The 23,948-nt window shown below is 32.4% G+C and overlaps 3 protein-coding genes and 1 pseudogene across 4 annotated transcripts; 3 read left to right on the forward strand and 1 right to left on the reverse strand.

Moving 5' to 3' along the window:
* Window positions 1-7,029: 7,029 nt before the first annotated feature.
* Window positions 7,030-9,614, reverse strand: LOC111314436 (putative glucan endo-1,3-beta-glucosidase A6). The gene is made up of 3 exons (XM_022915807.2): window positions 9,059-9,614; window positions 7,666-8,964; window positions 7,030-7,330 (listed from the first exon to the last, which is right to left on the reverse strand). Exons 1-3 carry the CDS (start codon window positions 9,135-9,137, stop codon window positions 7,293-7,295), a joined length of 1,416 nt encoding a protein of 471 aa, XP_022771542.2. The 5' UTR covers window positions 9,138-9,614; the 3' UTR covers window positions 7,030-7,292.
* Window positions 9,615-11,864: 2,250 nt separating this feature from the next.
* LOC111314437 (pentatricopeptide repeat-containing protein At3g25210, mitochondrial) lies at window positions 11,865-14,041 on the forward strand. The gene has a single exon (XM_022915808.2). The coding sequence runs from the start codon at window positions 12,113-12,115 to the stop codon at window positions 13,271-13,273; it is 1,161 nt and encodes a 386-aa protein (XP_022771543.2). The 5' UTR covers window positions 11,865-12,112; the 3' UTR covers window positions 13,274-14,041.
* Window positions 14,042-14,300: 259 nt separating this feature from the next.
* On the forward strand, window positions 14,301-16,717 carry LOC111314438 (peptidyl-prolyl cis-trans isomerase FKBP15-1-like; annotated as a pseudogene). The gene is made up of 6 exons (XR_016332360.1): window positions 14,301-14,680; window positions 14,869-14,918; window positions 15,250-15,313; window positions 15,863-15,952; window positions 16,087-16,191; window positions 16,408-16,717. The product of XR_016332360.1 is annotated as a peptidyl-prolyl cis-trans isomerase FKBP15-1-like (transcript).
* A 2,430-nt stretch (window positions 16,718-19,147) lies between these two features.
* On the forward strand, window positions 19,148-22,958 carry LOC111314439 (peptidyl-prolyl cis-trans isomerase FKBP62-like). The gene is made up of 13 exons (XM_022915810.2): window positions 19,148-19,422; window positions 19,530-19,616; window positions 20,276-20,536; window positions 20,658-20,732; window positions 20,828-20,908; window positions 21,000-21,194; window positions 21,283-21,375; window positions 21,455-21,630; window positions 21,728-21,850; window positions 21,937-22,083; window positions 22,169-22,296; window positions 22,437-22,557; window positions 22,678-22,958. The coding sequence occupies exons 1-13, from the start codon at window positions 19,239-19,241 to the stop codon at window positions 22,726-22,728; spliced, it is 1,722 nt and encodes a 573-aa protein (XP_022771545.2). The 5' UTR covers window positions 19,148-19,238; the 3' UTR covers window positions 22,729-22,958.
* Window positions 22,959-23,948: the final 990 nt, after the last annotated feature.

Below are 23,948 nucleotides of genomic sequence, written 5' to 3' on the forward strand. Positions count from 1 at the left end.
ATGGGCCCGGATTTGAGCAGATCTTTGTTATTAGAAGAACAATGACCGATAACTCAATAAGGTCCCAAAAGAGAAAAGAGGCAAAAGAAAAAAAAATCAGTTTTGTGGGTCATGGTAAGTTGAGAAAAAAAATCATAAAATTCAAAAATATATTTGAAATTATAATATTTGATTCAGTTAAATTGATTTAATTTTTATTTGATTAAAATCAATTTTAAATATTAAATATATATTAAGTTTAAATTATATTTTAAATTAAAAGATAAAAAATTAAAAAAATTAAATCGAATCTAATTTTATATATATTTTTAATTTTTATATATATTTTAAATTTTTATAAAAAATAATAAATTTATATTAAAAATTACTTAAATATATTAAAATTTTATATTAAAATAATATATAAAAATTAATAAAATAAATAAATAAAATTTTATTCGATTTGATTTAAATAAAATAAAATTTAAATTTAAATTTAAATTAAATTTTAAATTTTTATAATATTATATAACATTTAAAAAAATTAAATCAAATTTTACTCAAACAAAACTATTATTATCCCTATGACTTATGAGCATATAATAGGTTCAAATTGATTTGGCATTATATATATTTGTGTATTTGTTTATTTTGTGTTATATATTCATGAAATATAAAATTTATTTTATTAAGGTTTGTATTATTAAATGTAATTTTTTTTATTAAATTTAAAATTTTATTATTATTATATTATATTATCGTCTCGTTCGAATAAACTGATTTATGGAAAGTAGCGATAGAAGGAAAGATAAAGAAGGCAATGACTGAAATTTTGGGGATGGGATAAGAAGAATGAAGGCAGAGAAAAGAGGGGACAAAATGGACAGCAAACCAAACCAAAGGCACCCATAGTATTTGAGTTTCGTATTGATTGAGTTTGACGCCTCTGTGTTACACTAATTGAAAAAAGCCGGAGGTTTTGATAAGTACGGTTAGGTTATTATAGTAATCTTGTCCTCCAATCATTGCTCTCTGTGACCAATTATTTTTTTTTAAATTGAAAGGATAAAATATTGCACCTTAACCGATAAGTTTAATCACTTGGCCAGCTCACTTTTTTATTACTATTATATATGTGAATTATCGACGGTCCATTACTGAACATGACAATGATTATCTAATGTTTTATGTACCTATGATGAACTTGGGGCTTGTCTTTCAAGGTCCAACCTACTTCGCTGGGCCTAAGTTTTAGGATTTTTATTTTTTTCATACCAAAAGATGAATTTAAGAATGAGAGAAAAATTATAAATATTAATATTTAAATTTTAGATTTATCATATATTTTTTAAGTAGTTGCATAAATTTTTGCGTAAATTATGGTTTATTAAAACCAACAGTTTCACAGACCTTACATGCTAAGTGGTTGACGACACGCATAAAAGGTATAATCAATAAATGACATGACATCTATTCTATCGATAAAAAAAAAATGATTAATATAATAAATAATATTTATATTATTATAAGATATTTAATGTCAATTTTAAATTTATATTTAAATTATAAATTTATTAATTAATGTGATATTTATTTTTAATATAATTAATTTTAAATGATAAAATATGATGGATAAATAATTATTTAAATGTTATGTTAATTAATAATTTTATAATTTAAATATTAAATTATAAATTTTTTAAAATTTAAATATTAAATTACATATTTTGTTATAATTTAATAATCATTTATAATATTAATATGAAGTAAAACAATTACCCTAAATTTCATAAAGTAAAAGAAAAGGAGTTTTTAAACTCATTTATCTTATTTTATTGATTATAGCTAGCATAAAAGTGGAAATAAGGATTGAAAAATATTTTCCCAAGCTAATCGAGCCGCGTTATGAATTTTCTGTTTTGCACTGGATCATTCCAGGATACTTTGAACTTCTTTCAAAGATTATGAATTTCTTAAAAATTAAAGAGAGAGTGCTCAAGTGATCAATATAAAAGTAGTGAGGATATAGGTAGCCTATAAACGAGTATCCGAAATTATTTGACCCAATTAAATAGAATTAAAATATCTTATAATTAAATTGGATAGGATTCAGATGGTAAAATTATCGTTCGAATTCAAGTAAAGTTTGGATAGTAATGTTAGGATACTCATTATTTGAATCCGATTATAAAAAATATATTTTTTATATTATATATTTTATTTACAAAATATATATTATTAATATAATAGTTGATTAAATTAATTCATTAAATATCTTAATTATAATTTATTTTTTATGAGTTAATCTTAATTTATTAATTTAAATATTTTTATAATATATATTTAAAGTCAAACTTTGACTTAAGAAATAAAATATTTGATAAGTTTGGATAATTAATAACCATTTTTATATTATATGAATATTGTTCGGATAGTAAAAATTAAAAATATTTGAATAATTATTGGATTCAAATATTTTGATAAATAATTGAGTTCGAATACAGATACTTCAAAAATCATCTAAAGATAAGGGATTAATATAAAAACATTTTGCATAATTCGTGGGTTAATTTTATCATTATGCCTTTTATGAAATCTGTAGTAAAAAAAGTTTAAATATTTAAATTTAAATGATTTGTTTTTGAATTTTTTTTTTTTAGCAATACCAAGCTTGGATTCAAATCTTGTAACCCAAAAAAAGGCAAAACAATATCCGGCAATTTAAGCCGTTTTCTAAATTTGAATCTCACTCAAAACCAATGTATACGTGATATCCCAATATCCCTACAACCATTTTAATAAAGATGAAGATTTACTACATAAAAATAGAGATTTAGTGGCTATTTTTTAGTAACATTTTTAAATAAACGTCATAATGTTTCGTGTTTTTATAAGGTTCGTAACCTTTGTTTTATAAAACGTCACCAAATTCTTCTATAGTAGTATTTTGATTTAAAAATGTCACTAAAAATAAATTTTTATGATATTTGTTAACTTAAACGTCACTATATACTTTGATATTTAATTAAAAAGATTATTCAATACTTTGAATAATCTTCAAAAAAAAATAAAAAAGGATTATTCAATGTTTTTTTGGTTAAAAACACTTGAATATTTCAAAAAAATTTTGGAAGGGATTATTAAAAACGCTTTTAGCTAAAAATGCTTTAAATAATTTCATTCAAATTTTTGTAATGAATTATTCTATGCATTTTTTGGTAAAAAATTATTTTGAATAATCTAAAAAAAAAATGAAGGGATTGTTAAAGGTGTTTTTAGTCAAAAACGCTTTGAATAATCTTTTCCAATTTGAAGAAATTATTGAAAGTATTTTTAACCAAAAATACCTTTAATAATCACACTTTCTCGCTGTTAAATTTTTTTAAAATTTCAAACTCGTGAGATTCCCTTTTCTACTTTTCTTTTTCCCACTCATTTCTTCCATTTATGCTCATTTTGGGTCGTTTTTTTTTTTTTTTTTTTGCCTAAGTTTTAGTCATTTTATGGTCAATTTCCATTTTCTTTCTTTTTGTTTTTGCAAATTTTTAGTTAACTTTCTTGTATTTTAGGTCAAATTCCTAATTTTATTATTTAATTGATTTGGTCAAATCTTTAAACTTTTTGTTTAATTTGTTGCGCTTCTGCGGCTGTTCAAGTTTCATTGGTAAGCTCCATTTTAACATTAGCAATTTTCAGTGTTTGGCCCTTTTTTTTTTTATCAATTTATTTTATTATTGTAATTTTGAGTTTGGTTTTATTTGGTTTGTGAGAAAAATTCAAGATAAAATAGAAAAGTGAAAAAAAAAAGGTTTTCCCTTAAAAACTTGAAATTGAACGTTGAATTTAGTTACAAACATGAATGAAATTTTAAGTTTAATTTTTTTTTCAACAGAATACTTTTGAAATTACTAAAAAATTGTTATTTGTTAACATGAATTTGTTGATTCATTTAAGATATCCTTAGAAAACCATTATGAAATAGTTTATTATGTTTTTTTTCATCTCATTTTAACATTTGTTTTATTTATTTTTTCAGATTATGGTGTTTGATGAAACGACTTAATCTTGCTTAGAAGGATTCGTTATGGATGAAAATCATCAACAACAGAAGAAAGAAAATAAAAATAAGACATATATAGTCATTTGTGAATACTTCAAAATAAAGTATTTGCCACATACTTAATTTTTCTCTATTACACTAGAAGTTTCTAGATGTATGAATACTCAATTAAAATTCGCATAAATTCTTAGTTGATGTTATCTATGTTCTTATTAGATTTTTAGTTAATGTACTAAAATAATTAATGTTATTACATGTATTAAATTTTGTATTCCATCCATATTAGAATAAATTATGTATTTATAATATTCAGTTTATGAATTTAAGTTCGTTTTTATTTCTTTTAATATTTTTATTTAATGATAATAACCAATATTAAAAAAATTTTAAAAAATAAAATTTTTAATTTAGTAAGGTTTGTGCCTAAAAATACTATTAAATGTTAAAATGTAATTGCACTTTCTATTATAAACGTCGTTAAATTTAGTGATATTTTTTATTATAAAAATCGTTAAATTTAACGATATTTTATAATAAAAATATTACTAAATTAATAATATATTTTTTAAAAGGTTACTATTTTTTCCTAATACAAAATAGGTAAGACTCTTACAAGCGTTTTGACAAACGTCGCTAAACGTGAAAAAAAAAAAAAACTAAAAATCTAATCGCCTGTATTGATTAGTCATTGTATTCTCCATCATGGAGGCTTGGTCATTTTGCTTGGGTCGTGAACCAAGTGGATGCATTTGGGATGCCCATCAACGCAGGGGTCTTTGACCCTGCCAAAGGCCTGGAGGTCCACATCCCGGGTGCCATCCTGATAAAAACAGCCCTTCCCAGCACGCTAACCGCTGCAATCGTGGTTGCTTAAAATACCATAGATGCCGAAGAGGCGATGACAGTCAGGAATAAACTGATAAATGTGGTGCAATCTGTCTCAGATTAAAGGCTGCAGCTCTTTGTAAAATAATAATGCAGCAGCAGTAACGTGTTTGATAAAAGGCATAGATTGACTACAAAATTTTAAAACAATCAAGGTTTCATTTACTACTTGCGTTTTTTGAGCTCAGGTATTATATAATTATACATGATCCTCCAATTCAACTAACATAATTTTCCAGAGGCAGGGTCCATAAATATGGAAGCTGAATGTCATTCCCTATTTTTGATGCCAATAAATAACGGCCAGTGCAAGCAAAATCCGGAGATAAGAATAGGCAATGGCCGGCACTTGCCGTTATTGATGAGGTTCTGAACCCCGACTGTAACATCAAGCAACAAGACCAGTGCCCCCTTCTCGATCGACGGAACTCCAAATGCATATTAACCAGAAAGATTACGGATGATTTACCCGTAAAAAATGCAGAATTAATTTATTAAATCTGAGTTTATGGATGATCATAAAATTTCATTTAATTATCATTGAATTCAAGTAATTTATTAAATTTAAATAAACTTTAAGACATGGCCAATCATGAACTAAGGTTTCGGCCTTGGATCCTGGATGGCCTGGCCCTTTTTAAAAGTAAAAAAGGCCGAAAGAAAGGCGAACGCAGGAAAAGGTGCAGAGAAAAAGATATTAAAAAGAAAGAATAATCTGTCCAACCAGCTTACTCTGACTAGAGACCACATGGCATCCACGTTGCATCCACATTGTACATGTCATGGCCCTTTTTATATTTTAGCTGAATTAACACCCAACCCAAGTAAGGTTCCTCACAATTGGACATGTCATTTCAATCCTGAAGTTGCTTTTAGGTCACACTTTCATTACTGCAGTTTGGTAACAGTACTGTTTAGTAATCACATTTTGCTAAAAAGTTTTTATGATGTAATGATGTGTTGGATCTTTTGGAGTTGGGGGATGACTTTAGCAGAGCATGCAAATCATAATTAAAACTCATGATATCAATTATTTTGAAGTAAATTTGTATGGTTTCTTTGAACTCCGCTCTCTTAGTGGCTGTATAAACAAATGGAGAGGCTTGAAAGGAGGCAGAGAATCTAATTAAAAAAATGATCGATCATGACTGCTTATGCTATGGAAAATCTCGTACGAGTGTGAAAAAATTTAGCCTTTTCCAATCAATCATTGTTCTTTTTACTTATGAATGGTAATAAATCGGATCAAAGTAATTTTTTATTTGTGTTGAATTCGATTGGATTATATAAATTTAATATTTAAATTTAATTTAATATTAAAATATTATTTTTAAATTTAAATTTGATTTAATTTATATATATTTAAATTTATAATCGATTTGAATTAATTTAAAATTAAAAAATATTAAAATTTTTAATATAAAATATTATTTAATATAATTTTTAATATAAAATATTATTTTTAAAATAAATATATAAATATAAAATTAAATAAAAAATAATATATATTAAATCGAAACAAAATGAGTTTATATAAAATTCAATTTTAATTTTTTTAAAAATATATAATTTAATCTCATTCAAAATTTAAAATTTTTAAAAATAATTAATTTCATAAAATCGAATCGGATTACAGTTTGACGAGTAAGAATCGGTTTGCTAGCCCTAATCCTATTTCTAGCGTCCTATCATACAAAGGAAATGGGAATAGGACAAAGGACGGTGCAGAAATTAATTCTCAGTAGAGGGCTCTGAGTGTGACTGGTGAGAATGGGGTGAAGATGACTCATGACTGGGCTCTAAGGAGAGTCGCTTTCGGAAAGGGAATAAAGGCTGGCCAGGCCCCATCAATCCAGCACTAGCAGTACTGCTACTATCTACACCTACAAGCAGCTTCTGTAGGAGAAATGAGATACCCAAAAGGCCAAAGCCTTCCTATAAAAAAATGAAAAAGCCTAAGATTGCCAAAAGCTTAAAGGTTGAAAGTTGTTGCCCCACCTTGTCTAACCGTTGGCATCAGACCCATGTCATCTCATAAAAATAAAGAACAACAATTAGCCGTTGATGAAATGAAGCTTTCTCAACAAAGCACATCAAACAATAAATTTCAACAAATAATATGTACTTTATTGACTAAAGCTAACATTAACAAATAAAAATGATTAAGATTAAATAACAATTAAAATTGCAACAAAGTGATTTGGCCCATTTTACTGATCATGAAATTGCAAAAGACCAAATCAGGATTGAATTAGAGAGGTTTTTTGTATTACTATCTCACATTCTCTTCGATATAAATGAATAAAAGGGGAACCCAAATCACTGTACGACAGGACTTCCTCAAATCTGAGTAAGGCTTCTTCAAACTTCAAAGAGTCACACTTGGAAACTTACAGTGTCCAAAACCTGAAAAACAAAAAATAGAATACATACAAATTAAAAAACAAATAAAAGCTTGACAAATCTCAAACACAAACTGTACTTCGTTCACTCTATTTTTTAAATTTTACATATTTACATTTATATCAAATTTGATAATTCTAAATAGATATGAAAAATTAAAAAAAAATTTAATAAAAACAAAATATATATTTGATATAAATAAAAATTATAATATAATATTTTTATATTATATTTAATACAAAATAAATAAACATAAATACAAAAATGATTAAATCTAAATCAAACAAAATACAATTTTAGACCATAAAAAAAACTTGAAATTAAGAAAATAAACTTACTTGGATCCTTAGTCGTCTGAGTAGCCAAGCCGTTAAAATAACAGGTCGCACCAGTATTTCTAAGCTGAGACCAATAAGAACTAAACGCGTAACTCGCGTGCCAAACCAACGAATCGGGTTTGAAGCATTTCTTGCCGGGTTGAATCGGGTCACAAGTTTTATTCCCCTGCGAACACGCATACGACAATGCAGAAGCCAATTCGCTCGCATTAACTCCTCTAGCCGCCACGCACCAAATCTTCCCCTTATACGGCTCATTATTATCAGGCTTCGGCAACGGCTCGAAATCCGAATCCGGGGTCTCTCCACTCAAATCGATCCCGTACACGTAGGACCCGTTAGGATACAACAACCCGAAATGTCGCTCAGTTCCGGGACCCGGTTTCTGGTTCTCATTATAAAGAGCAAATATGAAAGAGGGGAGAACCCATCCGGGACGGGCCGGAGTGCCGATTGCAGGCTTGGCAGTTAATCTCTTGATAACATTTCTGTTGTAAGTAGCGGCATTGTAAATGTTGGCTCCGATTTGGTCGATATCGCCGGCATTGGGCCAACCCGTTTCCGCAATCCAGATCCGAACATCCAGGTACCCGAGTTTTTTCATTGCGAAAACAACTGCGTCAACCATCTGGTCAAACAAATTGGTATAGGTTAAATTGGATGCCGGGTCGGTGTATTTTATGGTTTGGGATTCGAAAAGCGCATAATCGAGGTTAATGTTTTTGGGGTTGGTGGACCAAGGGAAATAAGTGTAAACATCGAGGAAATAGAAGGATTTGGTTCGGTTTAAAAACTGTAACATCGGTTTAACAATCGGGACGGCGATGTCAGATCGGAACGTGCCGTTCGAAGGAGGAAATGACGATTCCAGTACATCCATTGCCATGGAGGTACTAACTTTGATTTTGTGGAGCCTATGGGTTTTTAAGGCTTTTTTAATTTTACGCATGGCTGGTACGATGTTGTACCAGGTTTCGTTAGGGGAACTGCTGATGACTTCGTTGCCGACGAGGAGGTATCGGATTTTCGTTTTGGGGTAAAAAGGGACAACGTTGGATTCGACCCAGGAATCAGCTAGTTTTTGATTGGTGGAGATATTGGTTATGAGTTGGTTTGGGACCATGATCGAGACTTGAAGATTTGTGTCTCTGAGAGCGTTAAGGATGTGAGGATTTGCATCGTAGATTTTGACACGTTTGGCTCCGAGGGATTGGATTAGCTTAACTGATTCTTTCGGTGATGGTAGATTGTTCCCTAGCTGACCGTAGTTTATTCCCACTTGATTTGAGATCTCACCACCTGCAAAGAAAACAAATCAAATGGAAATACATTAAAACATCCAAAAAAGTAAGCAAAAATGACTGTTCTGTTTGGGCTTTGAGAGAGAGCTTACTGGAAATGGAAAGGAGAAGAAAGAGGAAGTAGAAAGGAAGAAGACCCATATTCAGCATCGCTGTCAGATGGTTCTTCATGAGCCTGATATGTTATTTCCAAGTCTATTCAACAATGGCTGCCTTGTTAAAAAAGGGTCAAGGAGAGAAAGATTGGATCTTTGATCAGTCCTTAAGAAGATGAGGTGGGTTAACAAAAATGACATATAGGGACTTGAAACAAAGCAGTGGCTGATGAGATTGTCGTGAAAGGTTGGGTTTTGTTTCGGTGTGTGTTGGGGAGATTAAAACTATGGCTGTGATGGAATAATACTTTTTTTAGTACACTTCTACTTTGTGGATGGTAAAAGATAAAAAGAAAGAAAAGGAAACAAATGACGATATGATAAAGTGATTCGCGATAGAGAATCAAATAAGATGAAGAAATTATATTTAAGGAATAAAAAAGTCGTATATAAGATATGGTTGGTGGGGCAGTCAGGGACTTTCATGTGATCTATTATAGCTTTTGTTTGGTTTCCTGGAGGCCTAGGAAAAAGCAAGAGAGTGAAGGATAAAAAAAGAAAGAGATGTTCAGTCAGAAAAAAAGACTTTGTCTGAGAAAGCGCAGATAGCCGTTAGAGTAGCGTTTGGCTCCTCTACAGGCTACAGATAAGCAAATGTCCTTCAAAACTGCTGTGGCCTTCTGAGATAGAAACGTGTGTTTAAGAGTTGGGCCGGCAGGACTCCAACAGATCCATGTGTATTTGAGGTTCATTTTGTAGCTTTTCTACAAGCATAATTTTGTCCTGAGTGTTACCTGAAATAGTATAGATTTTTTTTTTTGTTCTTGCATAATTACAACCCACTCATCGAAACATTATAAAGATAACAAATCCAAAAGTTTAGAGGACATGCATAAAACCCAATGAACAGGATATTTCCTCTGTCGAGTCATCTTAGCAACTCAGTCAGCAGTACAACTAGTTTTCCTGCGAACATGGCGAAGCATGGAAGACTGCCAACCTGTTTTGAGTATCCTTATCTCCCCTTCCATAAGGAGGTTTTGTAATCAATATCTGAAAATAGTAGATTACCATTAGCAGCTGGGCAGGCAGAAACAACATCTCAAATCAACTCTATCTATTTATAGCTTATGCTCCATTGGGTTAATGCTAGTTTTTGTATCTTAACTTTGAAAAAAATGTATAAATTAATACTTAGAAATATAAAATGTATAAATTGATACGTAAATGTTCAAATTGGGTAATATTTTGAGTCATTAATTAACACCTTCAATCAATTTATATATGTGATTCGTGACCAATAAAATAAGATCATATGCACACCAAATACAAAATTTTAAATAAATTTTCAATTTTCACATAAATGCTAAATGACAACCTTAAAATTATTAATTTTTTAAATATTATTAAAATACTCTTTATTTATTTATTTTTTTAAATCAAGAAGAAAGACGAGAATGGAGAACTGCATTTCCTCTTCCTCCGTTTTTTGGTTCTCGATTTTTTTTTTCATTTTTCAAAAAATCATAAAAATAAATTTTATTAATATATTTTTAATTTTAATTAAAAAATTACATATTTTAATCACCAACCATGTATTATCACATGACATTTATGCGAAAATTAAAAAATTGTTTAAAATTTTTTCTTTGACATGCGACTATTGATCAAACGTTACATGGACAAATTGGTTAACTATATTAGTTGATGGTAAAAAAAACAGTTAACTTGGAGAGAGAAAAACAGTTTGCTGCTGTTAGTCTAAAGTTGTCTCAATTGTAAATCAAATCAATCAACTATTATAAAAAAGATTTGAGATAATCTTTCATTCTAAGACAAAAGGATAAAGGAAAGAGAATAGTTTAAATATGGATAAGACTATCGAGAGGATGGATGAAATGAATTAGGAGATAGAGTTAAGAATTAAAAATGACGAAGAGCGATTTTTGTCCAAACTAATAAAAAGGCTAAAACTTTTTTGGATTCTGTTGGGGCAAAGCAATATGATAAAGCGTATAAAATGCAAAAGGTAAAGGCATTATGCGGGTATCTTTTTTCACTTACTAAACATAATCTAATTAACTTGAAAACAAACAAACCCTGCACTGAAAAAGCATTAAATTTATGATCCACACATCTTGTAGCGAAAACAATTCCGGCAACTTGTCCCTTTCCTCGCATATGCGAATGTAATTTGTTCAAACAAATGCTGAAAAACTTCCAAACAAGTAATAATGACAGAAAATCATGTGAAGAAAGGAATATAAATTTTTTTTTTTAATGATAATTGATTTGTTCTGCCGTTTATATGGGACTAGTATTACTTTTGTTTGTAATAAATTCACTCTTCTCTCAATTTATTCTAAGAATCTTACAGTCACAGACTTCTGACACGTTACTTACTAAATGGGAGGTTCAAAATCCCAAGGCCATCTCACATGCGAAGCATTCACCTTTAGCTAAAATAGGTGGTCGGAAGAGATTCAGCACCGGCAAGGTGGAAGGTGGATAAGATTTCTTGGATTTGTAGAGCAAGGAAAATGGGGCGGCATGGGATTTTCCTTTTCCTTCTTTTCTAGAACGAATGGATCAAGCAAAGGAAGTAGGGGACACGTCCTTGCAACATTTTTTATTTTTATAGAATTGGAAATTCTTACAACAAGGTGACATTTAGAAGTTTCTATGAGCCGATTAGGCTAAACTGACGTTTAAAAATTTTTATCCGGGGTCCAACTCGGCAGTCGGCATGTTGGTTCAAATAGGCTTGAAAATTTTCTAAAAAAATATTAAAATCTGATAACTCTTTTCTCAAAATTAAGAACAAAAAAAAAAAACATCAAATTCCACACCCAAAAGTGATGCCAAGCCCATCTTAAAAGCCTTGTCTGGTTAGTCATTAACGTCAAGCCTAGCCCATCCCGGAAAGAGTTGGTTCAAATGCTCTTACTTTTGGGCTGAGATTTTCACGACAAGTCAACAACAACTCCATTAGCTAACTAGTAAGCTTTTCTCGTTTTACAATTCCAATCACCCGATAAACCCTGACTGAAAATGCCTGTGGCCTTCCGTCGCTTTGTCACCTCCATTTGCCAGAAAACCCCACAAAACCTCCTTTATTCTCCACTTCCAGCTGTCTTCTCCTTCCATTTCACGCGCCCGCCGCTCTATAACCGCCACTTTTCCATCCCACCTCAACCCTTCCAAAACCCCACCTCACCCTTCCTCCGTCCCCGAACCCGAACCCCTCTCGAGACCCAATTCGAAACATGGATCCAAAAGCTGAAGCCCGGATTCACCCCCGCTGACGTGGAGGCAGCACTACGAGCCCAACCCGACGCCGATCTCGCTCTCGACATCTTCCGCTGGACTGCCTTGCAACGCGGATACAAACACACCGATGCGACCTACCTTACCATAATAAAACTCCTCATCTCCGCCAAACGCTACCGCCACGCCGAAACCCTAGTCGAAGAAGTCATCGCTGGAGCCTGCCCCAGCAGTGTCCCTCTGTACAACACCATAATCCGCTTCTGCTGTGGCCGTAAGTTCCTTTTCAACCGCGCGTTTGATGTTTACAAGAAAATGCTGAAATCAGATGATTGCAAACCCACGCTCGAGACATTTGCTTTATTGTTCAATTCTTTGCTTAGAAGATTTAATAGACAAAATGTTTGTTATGTGTACTTACACTCGGTCCGGTCTTTAACGAAGCAAATGAAAGCTTTAGGAATTATTCCGGATGCTTTCGTGTTGAATATGATAATTAAGGCCCATTCAAAGTGTTTGGATGTTGATGGAGCAATTCGGGTTTTTCGCGAGATGGGGTTGTATGGATGCAAGCCGAATGAGTATACATATAGTTATATTTTCAAAGGGTTGTGTGAGAAAGGAAGGGTGCAGCAGGGGTTTGGCTTGTTTAAGGAGATGAGGGAGAAAGGGTTGGTGCCGAAAAGGAGTGCTTATATGATTCTGATTTGCAGTCTTGCGATGGAGTCAAGGCTTGAGGATGCTGTTGATGTTGTTTCTGATATGTTGGGGAATTCGATGGCACCGGATTTATTGACTTATAAGACTGTACTGGAGGAATTATGTAGGGGAGGGAGGAGTAATGATGCTTTTGAATTGCTAGAGGAGTGGAAGAAGAGGGATTTGTCTATGGGCCAAAAGAATTACAGGATTTTGCTGGATGCATTGCATTTTAAGAATCGATAATGAATTTTCTTCTCTGGTCTATGATACTATATTTGTCTCCAGTCAGAAAATGAACAAGTTCTAGCTGTCAATCAGATGTGAAGCAGCGAACTTTTTTACAGCTTGCTTATGAAGGTGTGATGTTGAATTGATTCACGATCTTTTGAGGTTTTTCTTTAAATGGATCTACATTTCAGTGTGTCTATTGGCAAGGGTAACTTTGTAATCAGTGTGTGAAGGAGGTGAAAAGGGAGGGAGGGAAGACATTGCTCGTGCACATTATCAACAGGATGCCCTTTTTAGTTTAATGGAAGTCACATTGATCCATTCTTCCTGGAGGCACTGCAAAGGTATAGACTATTGTGTTATTGTAGGAACTGAACCAACTTTTGATCAGTAGAAGGATCCTAAAAGGTTAAGTTTCCTTGCAACGGGCGTCAGTGCTGGTATTCATTGTTATCAACCGTCAGAAACAAGCAACTTAACCCTGATAACATTAACGGCAATTTTGCTTCTTGGTGGAATGTCTAAATTGTTAACATAAAGTGGCTAGTCATGAGATTTTGCTGATAACATTGAGAAAAGAGGATGATAAAATGTCTTGCAGGTGGAACAAAATCATCTATCAGTTTATATAATTCTTGGTTAGTCAGTCCTGCCAGCAGTTTGGATGTTACAGCTGCTACAAATTGGTGTCATTGCATTCCATTGTTTTGTTTTAATATATGGTTGTGCCCTCAGAAAGAATTTGAGAATATTATAACAAGATTTGCTTGTATTGGTTAATAAGACTGCTGTGTATACAGGTGGAGGCAGCTCCTGAATCCTTCCAGAATTAATTAAATTTCGCAATCATATTGCAGAAATGTTTTACTTAGCATGGGCATCTATGGTAGTCTGCATTTGTGGTTATATTTATGCAGCTCGAATAGAAACAATTAAGCTCTACAATTTTTATTTTGAAAATATTGTTTTTAATCATGTCATTCTTTGTTCTTTTAGACTAAAACAAACATAATTTCAACTAAAGGATGATCCTCAACAATTTGGTGTACTCAATTTCTGAGACCTTCAAATGTTTTGCTAGGTCTGGAAGTTTTTTCAATTGCTGAGGCGATGATTTGTTCTGAGAAAAACAAATGATACTAACAAAATTACAAAAACGAGAACAATCAATCCTTTGACATCTAAAACGGGTCGTAACAGAAATGTAAGGCCAGATCATTTCAGCCCATTGCTGGCGTCTGTTTTTGTTTATAAACATCGAAACACCAGAATTCAGCTCAGTACAGGCGTCTGTTGTTGTTTTTAAACATCAAAACACCGGAAGTCCACAGAGAGAGAGACAGAGAGAGTGAAACAAAATGATTTTCAGTTGCGCTTTGAAGGTGGCTCCGATTCTGCTTCTGGTGATCCTTTTAACACTTTATAAGGTTTTTTTTTTTTTTATCCAATCAATTTTTCGCTCATTAATTAGAAGGTCTCGCCATTTCCAGATCTGATCAATTTTTAAAACGGCTCTTGTCTTTTGACTTAATCCTTATTTTTATTTGCAAGCGATTTAGCTTCCTTACGTTTATTATTGGTTTGTTTTTCTTTACACCTGAATTCTTCAGCGAATGCCAAGAAGTCAGCCGATGTGACCGAGCTCCAGATCGGCGTTAAGGTATTTCTTTTCTACACCCTTGCAATATGTATTTCCCTTTTAAAGTTTTTTTTTTTTTTTTTTTTTTTAAATTTAAGTGCTATAGTGATTTGATTTGAGATTAATTAAAGGCTGTAAAATGTGTCTCTCATTATCTTTAATATGATATTCTGCTGTTTTGGAATATATTATGGATTCCTGGTAGTAATTGTTCTTTATTATTATTACTATTTTATTTTCATTCTTAATGGCCATGGCTTCTTTAGGGCTACCATTGATTTTTCATCGCAAGAAGTCCCCTTTTTTCCTTGCGTGTGATCTTATTATCTATTTCTTTCTCACTTTTTCACAGTACAAGCCCAAATCATGTGAATTTCAAGCTTATAAAGGGTGATAGAATCAAAGTGCACTTTCGGGTATGTTTCAAGAGAGCCTCCACTGGATGTTAAGTTTTGCACTATATTGCTTGATCCTTAAATATAAATGATGAATATTCAATTGTGCTTTTTGTCCTGCACTTCTAAGAAACATTTAGGTAATTCTTTTGATTTTTTTTTGGTAATATAGGAGGAGCCAAACATTTTTTAGATTGCTATATGTCAACTGGTTTCAACTTCGCCAGCATGTTCCTGTGTTGGATTTTGAACACAGGAGTTTGGTGTAGTAATTTTCTTTATGTTTTTAATTTTCATGGTAGAGGCCCATCAACTTGGATGGTTTTGTGGGCCCTACTTATTGTGACTTATGGCTGTTTCTACTATCCTTTTGCTTGTGCCATTATTCCAATTTTTTAAATTCATTTTATTCCTTTTCATTATAAAAGGGGTAAAAAAAGGAAGAAAATGATTAGTCATGTGATTTTTATGGTTAAGAATAGATTGCCCTAAAAATTTTTATGGTCTAATTAATTGTTTGCTAACTATGAGTTTTATTTTTTTTTTTTGAATATGGGTTTCTTTTTGCAGGGGAAACTCACTGATGGAACTGTTTTCGATTCCGGTTTCGAAGGGGTGATCCCGTTGAGTTTGAGCTTGGTAGTGGTCAAGTTATCAAAGGTTTGTTCCCCCTAGCAATCACTCACAGCTTTTTGCTAAAACTCAGACAAGTATTCATCTGTTTTATGACTGGATTGTTGGTTGGTATATTGCATGGAGTTCATTGATGCTTGAAGAAAATATGCCCTTTGCAGGATGGGACCAAGGACTGTTGGGGATGTGTGTTGGTGAGAAGCGCAAGTTGAAAATACCTGCAAAGCTTGGTTATGGTGCACAAGGTTCACCACCTACCATCCCTGGTAATTCCTTTCCTGTTAGTCATTCCTTTTGTGGTTGATAGAAGTATTTCAATGCCTTGAGAAGGTAATGATAAACAGTTGTCCATTACTTATATAATTGAAGGAATAATGTTATTATGCAAGCTGCACTACATAATTGCATCAAAATCTTTGATTTGCTTCGCTTGTTTGTCCATCAGAAAATATGAACAATTTGTGGTTCTGCCAAAGTTACAGGTGGAGCAAAATATTTGACGCAGAGCTTGTTGCAGTCAATGGGAAGCCATCGAGTGGGGAGAATACAAGTGAAGATGAGCTATAGCCACTAGTCAGAGAAGCAGCAGCTTTAGCTTTTACATATTTGTTTTCCTTTTAGAAACGCTAGAGAATATGGTAACCTCACCCGGCCTTCTAGTTAGAAATTAGAAACTAGATTCTGGTAGTTTTTTTCATAAGCGAAACGATTTGTTTGTTACTTTGTTGGAGAAACTAATTTTTAATGTTGAAATTAAATCAAAAGAAATTATTAAACATATTGATAGCAAAATTTTTAAACTTTATAAGTGAGATGGTAGGATAATAGGATGAGAAGCAGTGGCTAGTACGAGAAAAAAAAAATGGAGGTGAAAGTGAAGTATCGGTGCCATCTTGATACTAGAGTTGTGTTCCTCTTTTTGTATACAATCCTTCTTCTTACTTTTAACTTTTAAGGACGATTTTTGTTTTTTCTTTTGGACCAGAAGGAGGGTTTTTCCCAATTTCTAATTCAAGTAAAGAAGATTTTTAGGTGTCGGGTTGGTTCCTGTTATTGGTACATAGTACACGTGTCATGGGTCGAGAATTAAACTTTGAATTCGTGCGATTTCGAGACTTGAATATTCACTCTTCTAACGTTTCGAATCAGTCTAATTGTCATGGTTCACACTTTTATGAGATATTATCCGCTCTAATATCTTAATCTCACGGTTTTGTCCTAAAAAAAGAGTCTCATAAGGTAGAAGTGGTGTGAACACTTTTATATCTCAGTGACTTTCCTATTATGTTCGATGTGGGATTCAGGACTCTCCCTTTTAGATCCGTGATATTTTTTCACATCCAATTTCGTGACGCTTTTGTCACGGAGGCTGATCACCCTGCCTCGTCCTTCAAAATGTTTGGCGTAGATTGAACGGTTTAGAATTGGTTCTGATATCACTTGTCACGGGTCGAGACTTAAGCTCCGAACTTGCGCGGCTCCGAGACTTAGGCATTCACCCATCCGACGTCTCAGATCAACCTTCCTGTCATGATTCACACCTTTGTGAGGTATTGTCCGCTCTGATCCTCTTTGATTTCACGATTTTATCTTATAAAAAGCACCTCACAAGACAGAAGTAGTGTGAACATTTTTATATCTCAATGATCCTCTTATTATATTCGATGTTAGATTTAACACTCCCTTTAAATTCATAACATACGCACGTGCAAGAACTGATAAAAGGCCTCTGTCGCAGTACTCTACTTGTGAATTTTCTGATGAAGGCACCTTCAAAGTGCAATTCTTGTTTGCTGAAGAACGAGGCATCTTCACAGCTTCACATTTACATGCCACAACTGCACTTAGGGGTAACAAAATAATAAAAAATTAAAAAAATTAATCTAAAATAATAATACTTTATTTATTTTTTTAATCGATTTAATCAAATATTAAATATATATTAAATTTTAACTGAATTTTATATAAAATTAAAAATCAAATTATATATTTTTATATTTTTTAATTTTTTAAAAAATAAAATAATTATTTTACATCTAAATTTATTTAAATATAGTAAAATTTATATTAAAAATAATATATAAAAAAATTTAAAAATTTAAAAATTGATAAATTTAATCAAATCAATAAAATTTAATTCAAATCTAATCAATTTAAAAAAATAAATTCAAATTCAAATTTAATTTTAAAATTTTATAATATTATATATTTTTAAATAATTAAATCAAATCCAAATTACTATCATCCTAGTTGTTTGTTTTTTCCCAAACTGCACTAGACTATTTCTGTTACTAAACCAAGTTAAGTTTACATGGTGAAAAAAAGTATATTTGATTTCAACTATGCATTCCTTAAGTTTATCCAAAATCTCTTATGACTCACCGACAAGCTTCCTAGTTGATTTCAGTGGACAGTTGACTAGGCTCTGCGCTGTCCAATTTTTAAGTGACATCCCCATGAAAATTTGGAACCTTATTCCTCAAATCCAGACACGACATTTTATGTTTGTATTATTATTTATTTTATTGATTATATAATATTTATGATAAAAATATTTATTTATAAAGACTTTAATTTTTATAAAAACAAATCATGTAAAATTTATGAGACACTAGCATATAACAATCTCATCAATCCAAGATCATATAAAAGTGATATTTTCATGAATTTTATTATTATATTTTATAATTTATAAAATAAAAAATTTTAATAAAATTGATCACTTATACTAATAAAATATTTAATAAAAAAAGTATTTTAAGAAATTAGGACAAGAAGTAATACCTTGCCGCCTCTTTTAAGCATTGTTTGATTAGAAGGATAGAAAAAATAAAAATAAAAATAAAAATAAAATACTTATCAACCTATAATTAAAAAATAAAAAATTATTAATTATTAAATTAATAACTTTTATATATATTTTTTTTTCTAACAAACAGCCTTAAAAAAAAAACACACGTCACAAGCTGGAGCCGTCCGATCAACTGTTAAACCATGCACAAGTGCACAACAAACAATCTAGTCAATACAATCTTTAACCACCGAGAAATAAAACAAAATAATTAAAAAAAAAAAAGAGAGGAAATTTGGAAGCATCCTTACCCTTCAGAAATCATCGATCAACCTAAAACCTTTTTGGAAGCCTCTAGAAGCCACAGTCTCCTAACTCTCTCTCTCTCTCCTTCACTCTTCCATAAAAGCCCCCTCTTAGTCGCCCCTGCCGCGCTACTCAAAGCTCAAAGCTTACCGTGTACGCTCTTTTTATTCTTTACCACGCGTTCTCTCTCTTTCTCTCTAGATTCTTCGATTAGAAATGGATGACGATTTCGATATCCCGGCGGCGGAGGACATGATGAACGAAGATATGGATCTTCCCGACGAGAGTCCCGTTTTGAAAGTCGGAGAAGAGAAGGAGATCGGAAAGCAAGGCTTGAAGAAGAAGCTTGTTAAGGAAGGTGAAGGTTGGGACTATGCTAAAACCGGCGACGAAGTTGAAGGTATAAATAAATTATAATTTAAACAAGGAAGTAAAAATTAAAAGAAAAAGAAAAAATTCTTATGCTTTGAAAATGTTTGGGATTCTGATTGGTTGTTATTGGTGCAGTTCATTACACGGGGACGTTGCTCGATGGAACTCAGTTCGACTCGAGCCGTGATAGGGGGACTCCTTTTAAGTTCATTCTCGGTCAAGGTAAACAAAAATCGTCTATTTCTCTTTTGGAATTTTCCGAAAGCAATTTTTTCAGGTGTACATTGAATTTGAAGGAAAAATGATGAACATAATCTGGCAAGTATAAGTTTGATTTTAGTGTTTTGCACTGTAAATAGACATTAGTCCAAAGCATTGTTCATGAATAACATGCACTTTAATTTTGACCCATTAATTATGATTGTATTCTTCCTTTTCCTGGAAATGCATTTAAAATTTTTGGAACTTATATTAAAACAATGGGGAGTTTCTGAAATAAAAACTTTTGTATTCCTGCTGTTCAAATTTCTAATATCAATACATTTTTTTGAACTTACTATATTTGGAATGTACTAAAGGCATTTCTTTGCACCTTCGTGAATTGTTTTGTGTAGATATTATTGATACCGGCTCCATGCTTTTATTGTAATTAATTTAGTCTATTCAGTGGGATTTTGTCTTTTGATGATAATATTGAGGGGCAAGACCTCTGTAAGTTCAAGATGTGCCAAGGCATGAGGAGGATATGCCATTTAAATCCTTCGCGGTTAAGTTTTTGCATAATGTTGGACATGTACGGATCTTTTTGTCTAAGTGAGAAACTATGGTGGAGTGGCATTACGCATTAATATGGTATTTCTGCTTTCTTTTTATGTTTGCAGGACAAGTTATTAAAGGATGGGATGAAGGTATTAAGACAATGAAGAAAGGTGAAAATGCTATTTTTACCATTCCTCCTGAGCTGGCATATGGTGAGTCTGGCTCACCACCAACCATTCCACCTAATGCCACCCTCCAATTCGATGTTGAATTGCTATCTTGGACAAGTATCAAGGACATTTGCAAAGATGGTGGGATATTTAAGAAGATACTTGCTGAAGGAGACAAATGGGACAATCCAAAGGACCTCGATGAGGTGCTAGGTACATGATCATAATCTATTCCATCTTTTAATATTTATAAAATAATAATATTGTATAAAGGGGAGTGACTTTTTGACTGAGCTAAGCTAGGTTTAATAATGGATTTGTGTCTCGAATGTAGTTAACTATGAAGCTAAACTTGATGATGGCACGGTGGTGGCAAAAGCTGATGGCATGGAGTTCACTGTTAAGGATGGTTTGTGTCAATGTCCTTTTTCTTCATTTTATTTCCCTCCCAATATTTCATCTATAATGCGTAAATACAGGGGTTGCTTCTTCCTCTATGTTCAGGTCTATTTTGTCCTGCATTGGCAAGATCTGTTAAGACAATGAAGAAGGGGGAGAAGGTACTTCTTACAGTGAAGCCACAATGTAAGTTAATTTTCTTTTAATTCATTTAACATGAATATAGATATGGTTAGTTCTTGTTTCTGATGTTTAACCCCATTGTACTATGATAAAGATGGCTTTGGTGAGAAGGGTAAGCCAGCCACTGGTGCTGAAGGTGCAGTGCCTCCAAATGCGACACTCCTGATTACCTTGGAGTTGGTTTCATGGAAAACTGTGACTGAGGTTAGTGATGACAAGAAGATCATAAAGAAAATCTTGAAGGAAGGGGAGGGATATGAGCGCCCGAATGAGGGGGCTATTGTCCAAGGTTGGTGTTAAATTATGAAAAAAGAAATTTCAGTTTTCCCAATTCAAAAAAATTGTTATTTAATATATTTTTATGTACTTTTTTGCAGTTAAATTGATTGGGAAACTGCAAGATGGTACTGTCTTCTTGAAAAGGGGTCACAATGAAGGAGAAAAGTTGTTTGAGTTCAAGACAGATGAAGGTAACTGAAGCCTCCTTTCCACTATTCTTTTGACTTCATGATTGTAGCTGAAATGTGACTGCTTGAATTTTTGTTACAGAGCAAGTCATTGATGGCCTTGATAGAGCCGTGATGACTATGAAAAAAGGTGAAGTAGCACAGCTGACTGTTGCACCTGAGTATGCTTTTGGGTCATCTGAGTCACAGCAAGAGTTGGCTCTGGTACCACCGAACTCAACTGTATACTATGAAGTTGAGTTGGTATCATTTGTGAAGGTTAGTGAATCAGTGTGCTTGTTACAAGTTAAGTTCTTTGTTGTGTGTCTATAAGATATCTATTTGGAAAATCGGTTTTGATAAGTTGCTTTTTCAGGAAAAAGAATCATGGGATATGAACACCCAAGAAAAGATTGAAGCTGCTGGTAAAAAGAAGGAAGAAGGAAATGTATTGTTCAAGGCTGGCAAATATGTGAGAGCTTCTAAGAGATATGAGAAGGTATGCAGTGATGCACATATTGGCTTGTGAAAGTTTCAGTTTCTGCTTTCTAATACCTTGCGATATATTGGTGTTTGTGTATGCAGGCTGTCAAGTGTATCGACTATGATTCTTCCTTTAGTGAAGAGGAGAAAAAGCATGCCAAGGCATTGAAGGTTGCGTGCAACCTGAATAATGCTGCTTGCAAATTGAAACTGAAGGATTACAAGCAGGCTGAGAAGTTGTGCACCAAGGTTGGAATAATCTTCATAACTGCAATCAATAATATTTAGCTAGATTGTGTAGCAACGTTTACTGATGCTTGTTATGCACATGCAGGTTTTAGAATTAGAAAGTGCAAACGTGAAAGCCCTGTATAGAAGGGCTCAAGCATACATTCAGCTGGCAGATTTGGATTTGGCGGAGTTTGACATTAAGAAAGCTCTTGAGCTTGATCCTGATAACAGGTAATATGCCTTAAATAGGCTAATGTGCCCTGCTAGAGCTCTAACCCTTGAACACAACTGGTAAAGAAAAAAAAATTGTTTTTCCTGTGCCATTTGTCAATGTATTCTATAATGATGAGTTTATTATTGTTTGACACCAGAGAGGTTAAGCTCAACTACAAAGTTTTGAAAGAGAAGATTAAAGAGTACAATAAGAAGGAAGCCAAATTTTATGGCAACATGTTTGCCAAGATGAATAAAATGGAGACTGTTGAGTCCAGCGTAAGTGTTCAATAGCCGGTGTAATTGAGGAATTATTATAGCTGTATATACAACATCTTTGATGAGTTTTGATTATTCTTGCTTCGTGGAGTGATTGATTGATTTCTTTGACATGGGCAGAAATCAGCTGCCAAAGAACCCAAACCAATGAGCATAGATAGCAAGGCATAGGTGGAGATGAGGCTGGAGAGACCTTAATCAATGACTACCAAAAGAGAGTTGATGCCTGGTTTTTTTTTTTTTTTTCTTTTGTTTTTAACTACTTTTGTTCTATTTGTAGGACAACTTATCTTTGGCACAGAGAATGAGTTGTAATGGATTCCTCTGTCTGAAGACTGTTGACATTAAAAAAGCTACTATTTATTGGTGAATATATTTTCAAAGATGGAAGACTTTTCGCATGCTTTTGTGCTTAATAAATCTAAGAAAAACTTGGGACTTTAATCGAAATTTGTTGCTATGGTTAACAATAAACTGTAAAAACTATTGTGAAGAATTATTATCTTATGCTTAGAGTTTTTGAATTTCACTTTTTGTATCATTTCTTCTAATTGGCCATTATTTGTTTAAGGTTTTATGGTAGGTTAATTTATTTTAATTATGGTTCATAAAATTGCGTTTATTTTATAAATTTACTTGTACATTTTAATATTTTCATTTTGTTAAATTAAAACAAAAATTTCCAAGGTAAGAATAATATTCTAACTATAAACCAAATTAGAATTTCTCATACAATCAATAAAAAGAATATTTAATGTACTAACAAGAAGTCAATGTGTATAAATTAACAAATTTTCGAATCAGCTGACTTAGTGCTTTGTCGAAGGCAAAGTGTATGACTATGGACTGCAGTTTGGCTGAAGATTGATTTTTGTTTAAAGAGTATGTAGTTTATTACTCTTTTTGCATTTATTTTTGCTATTCCTTTTGTTTTAATCCAAGGTTACAATTAGTATTTATTTTTGCAAGTGTTGTATGTGAATATTATTTATTTTTAAATGATAATTATATCTATAACTAATAATAAAAGTTACCCCTCAGCAATAAGTCGCCAATTTACTACCCAACTCAGCCATGTCAAAAAACCAATTTGAGGGTTGAAATATTGGTTTCGTTCTTTCTCTCTTCCGACTCTTTTCCTCTCATTCTCTCCTCGACGACACCTCTCTCCTTTTTTCATTCCTCTGTTAGCAGTATTGCCACTGTCTCTTCCACTATCATGGCTACCATGGAGAAGCATCAACGGCAAGGATAAGTCCGCATACTCCCTCCTAATGGGGAATCATCCACCTCTACTCTCGCTTCGTTTCTCTACCCAAAGCAAACTCCTCCGAGGTTCTCCTCCGAAGATATAATTATATTCACATCTACCTTTTTCATTAGCTGAATTA

This window comes from Durio zibethinus, chromosome 23 (genome assembly GCF_047325235.1).
Source record: "Durio zibethinus cultivar Kanyao isolate XHJ-2024 chromosome 23, ASM4732523v1, whole genome shotgun sequence".
Taxonomy (NCBI): Eukaryota; Viridiplantae; Streptophyta; class Magnoliopsida; order Malvales; family Malvaceae; genus Durio; species Durio zibethinus.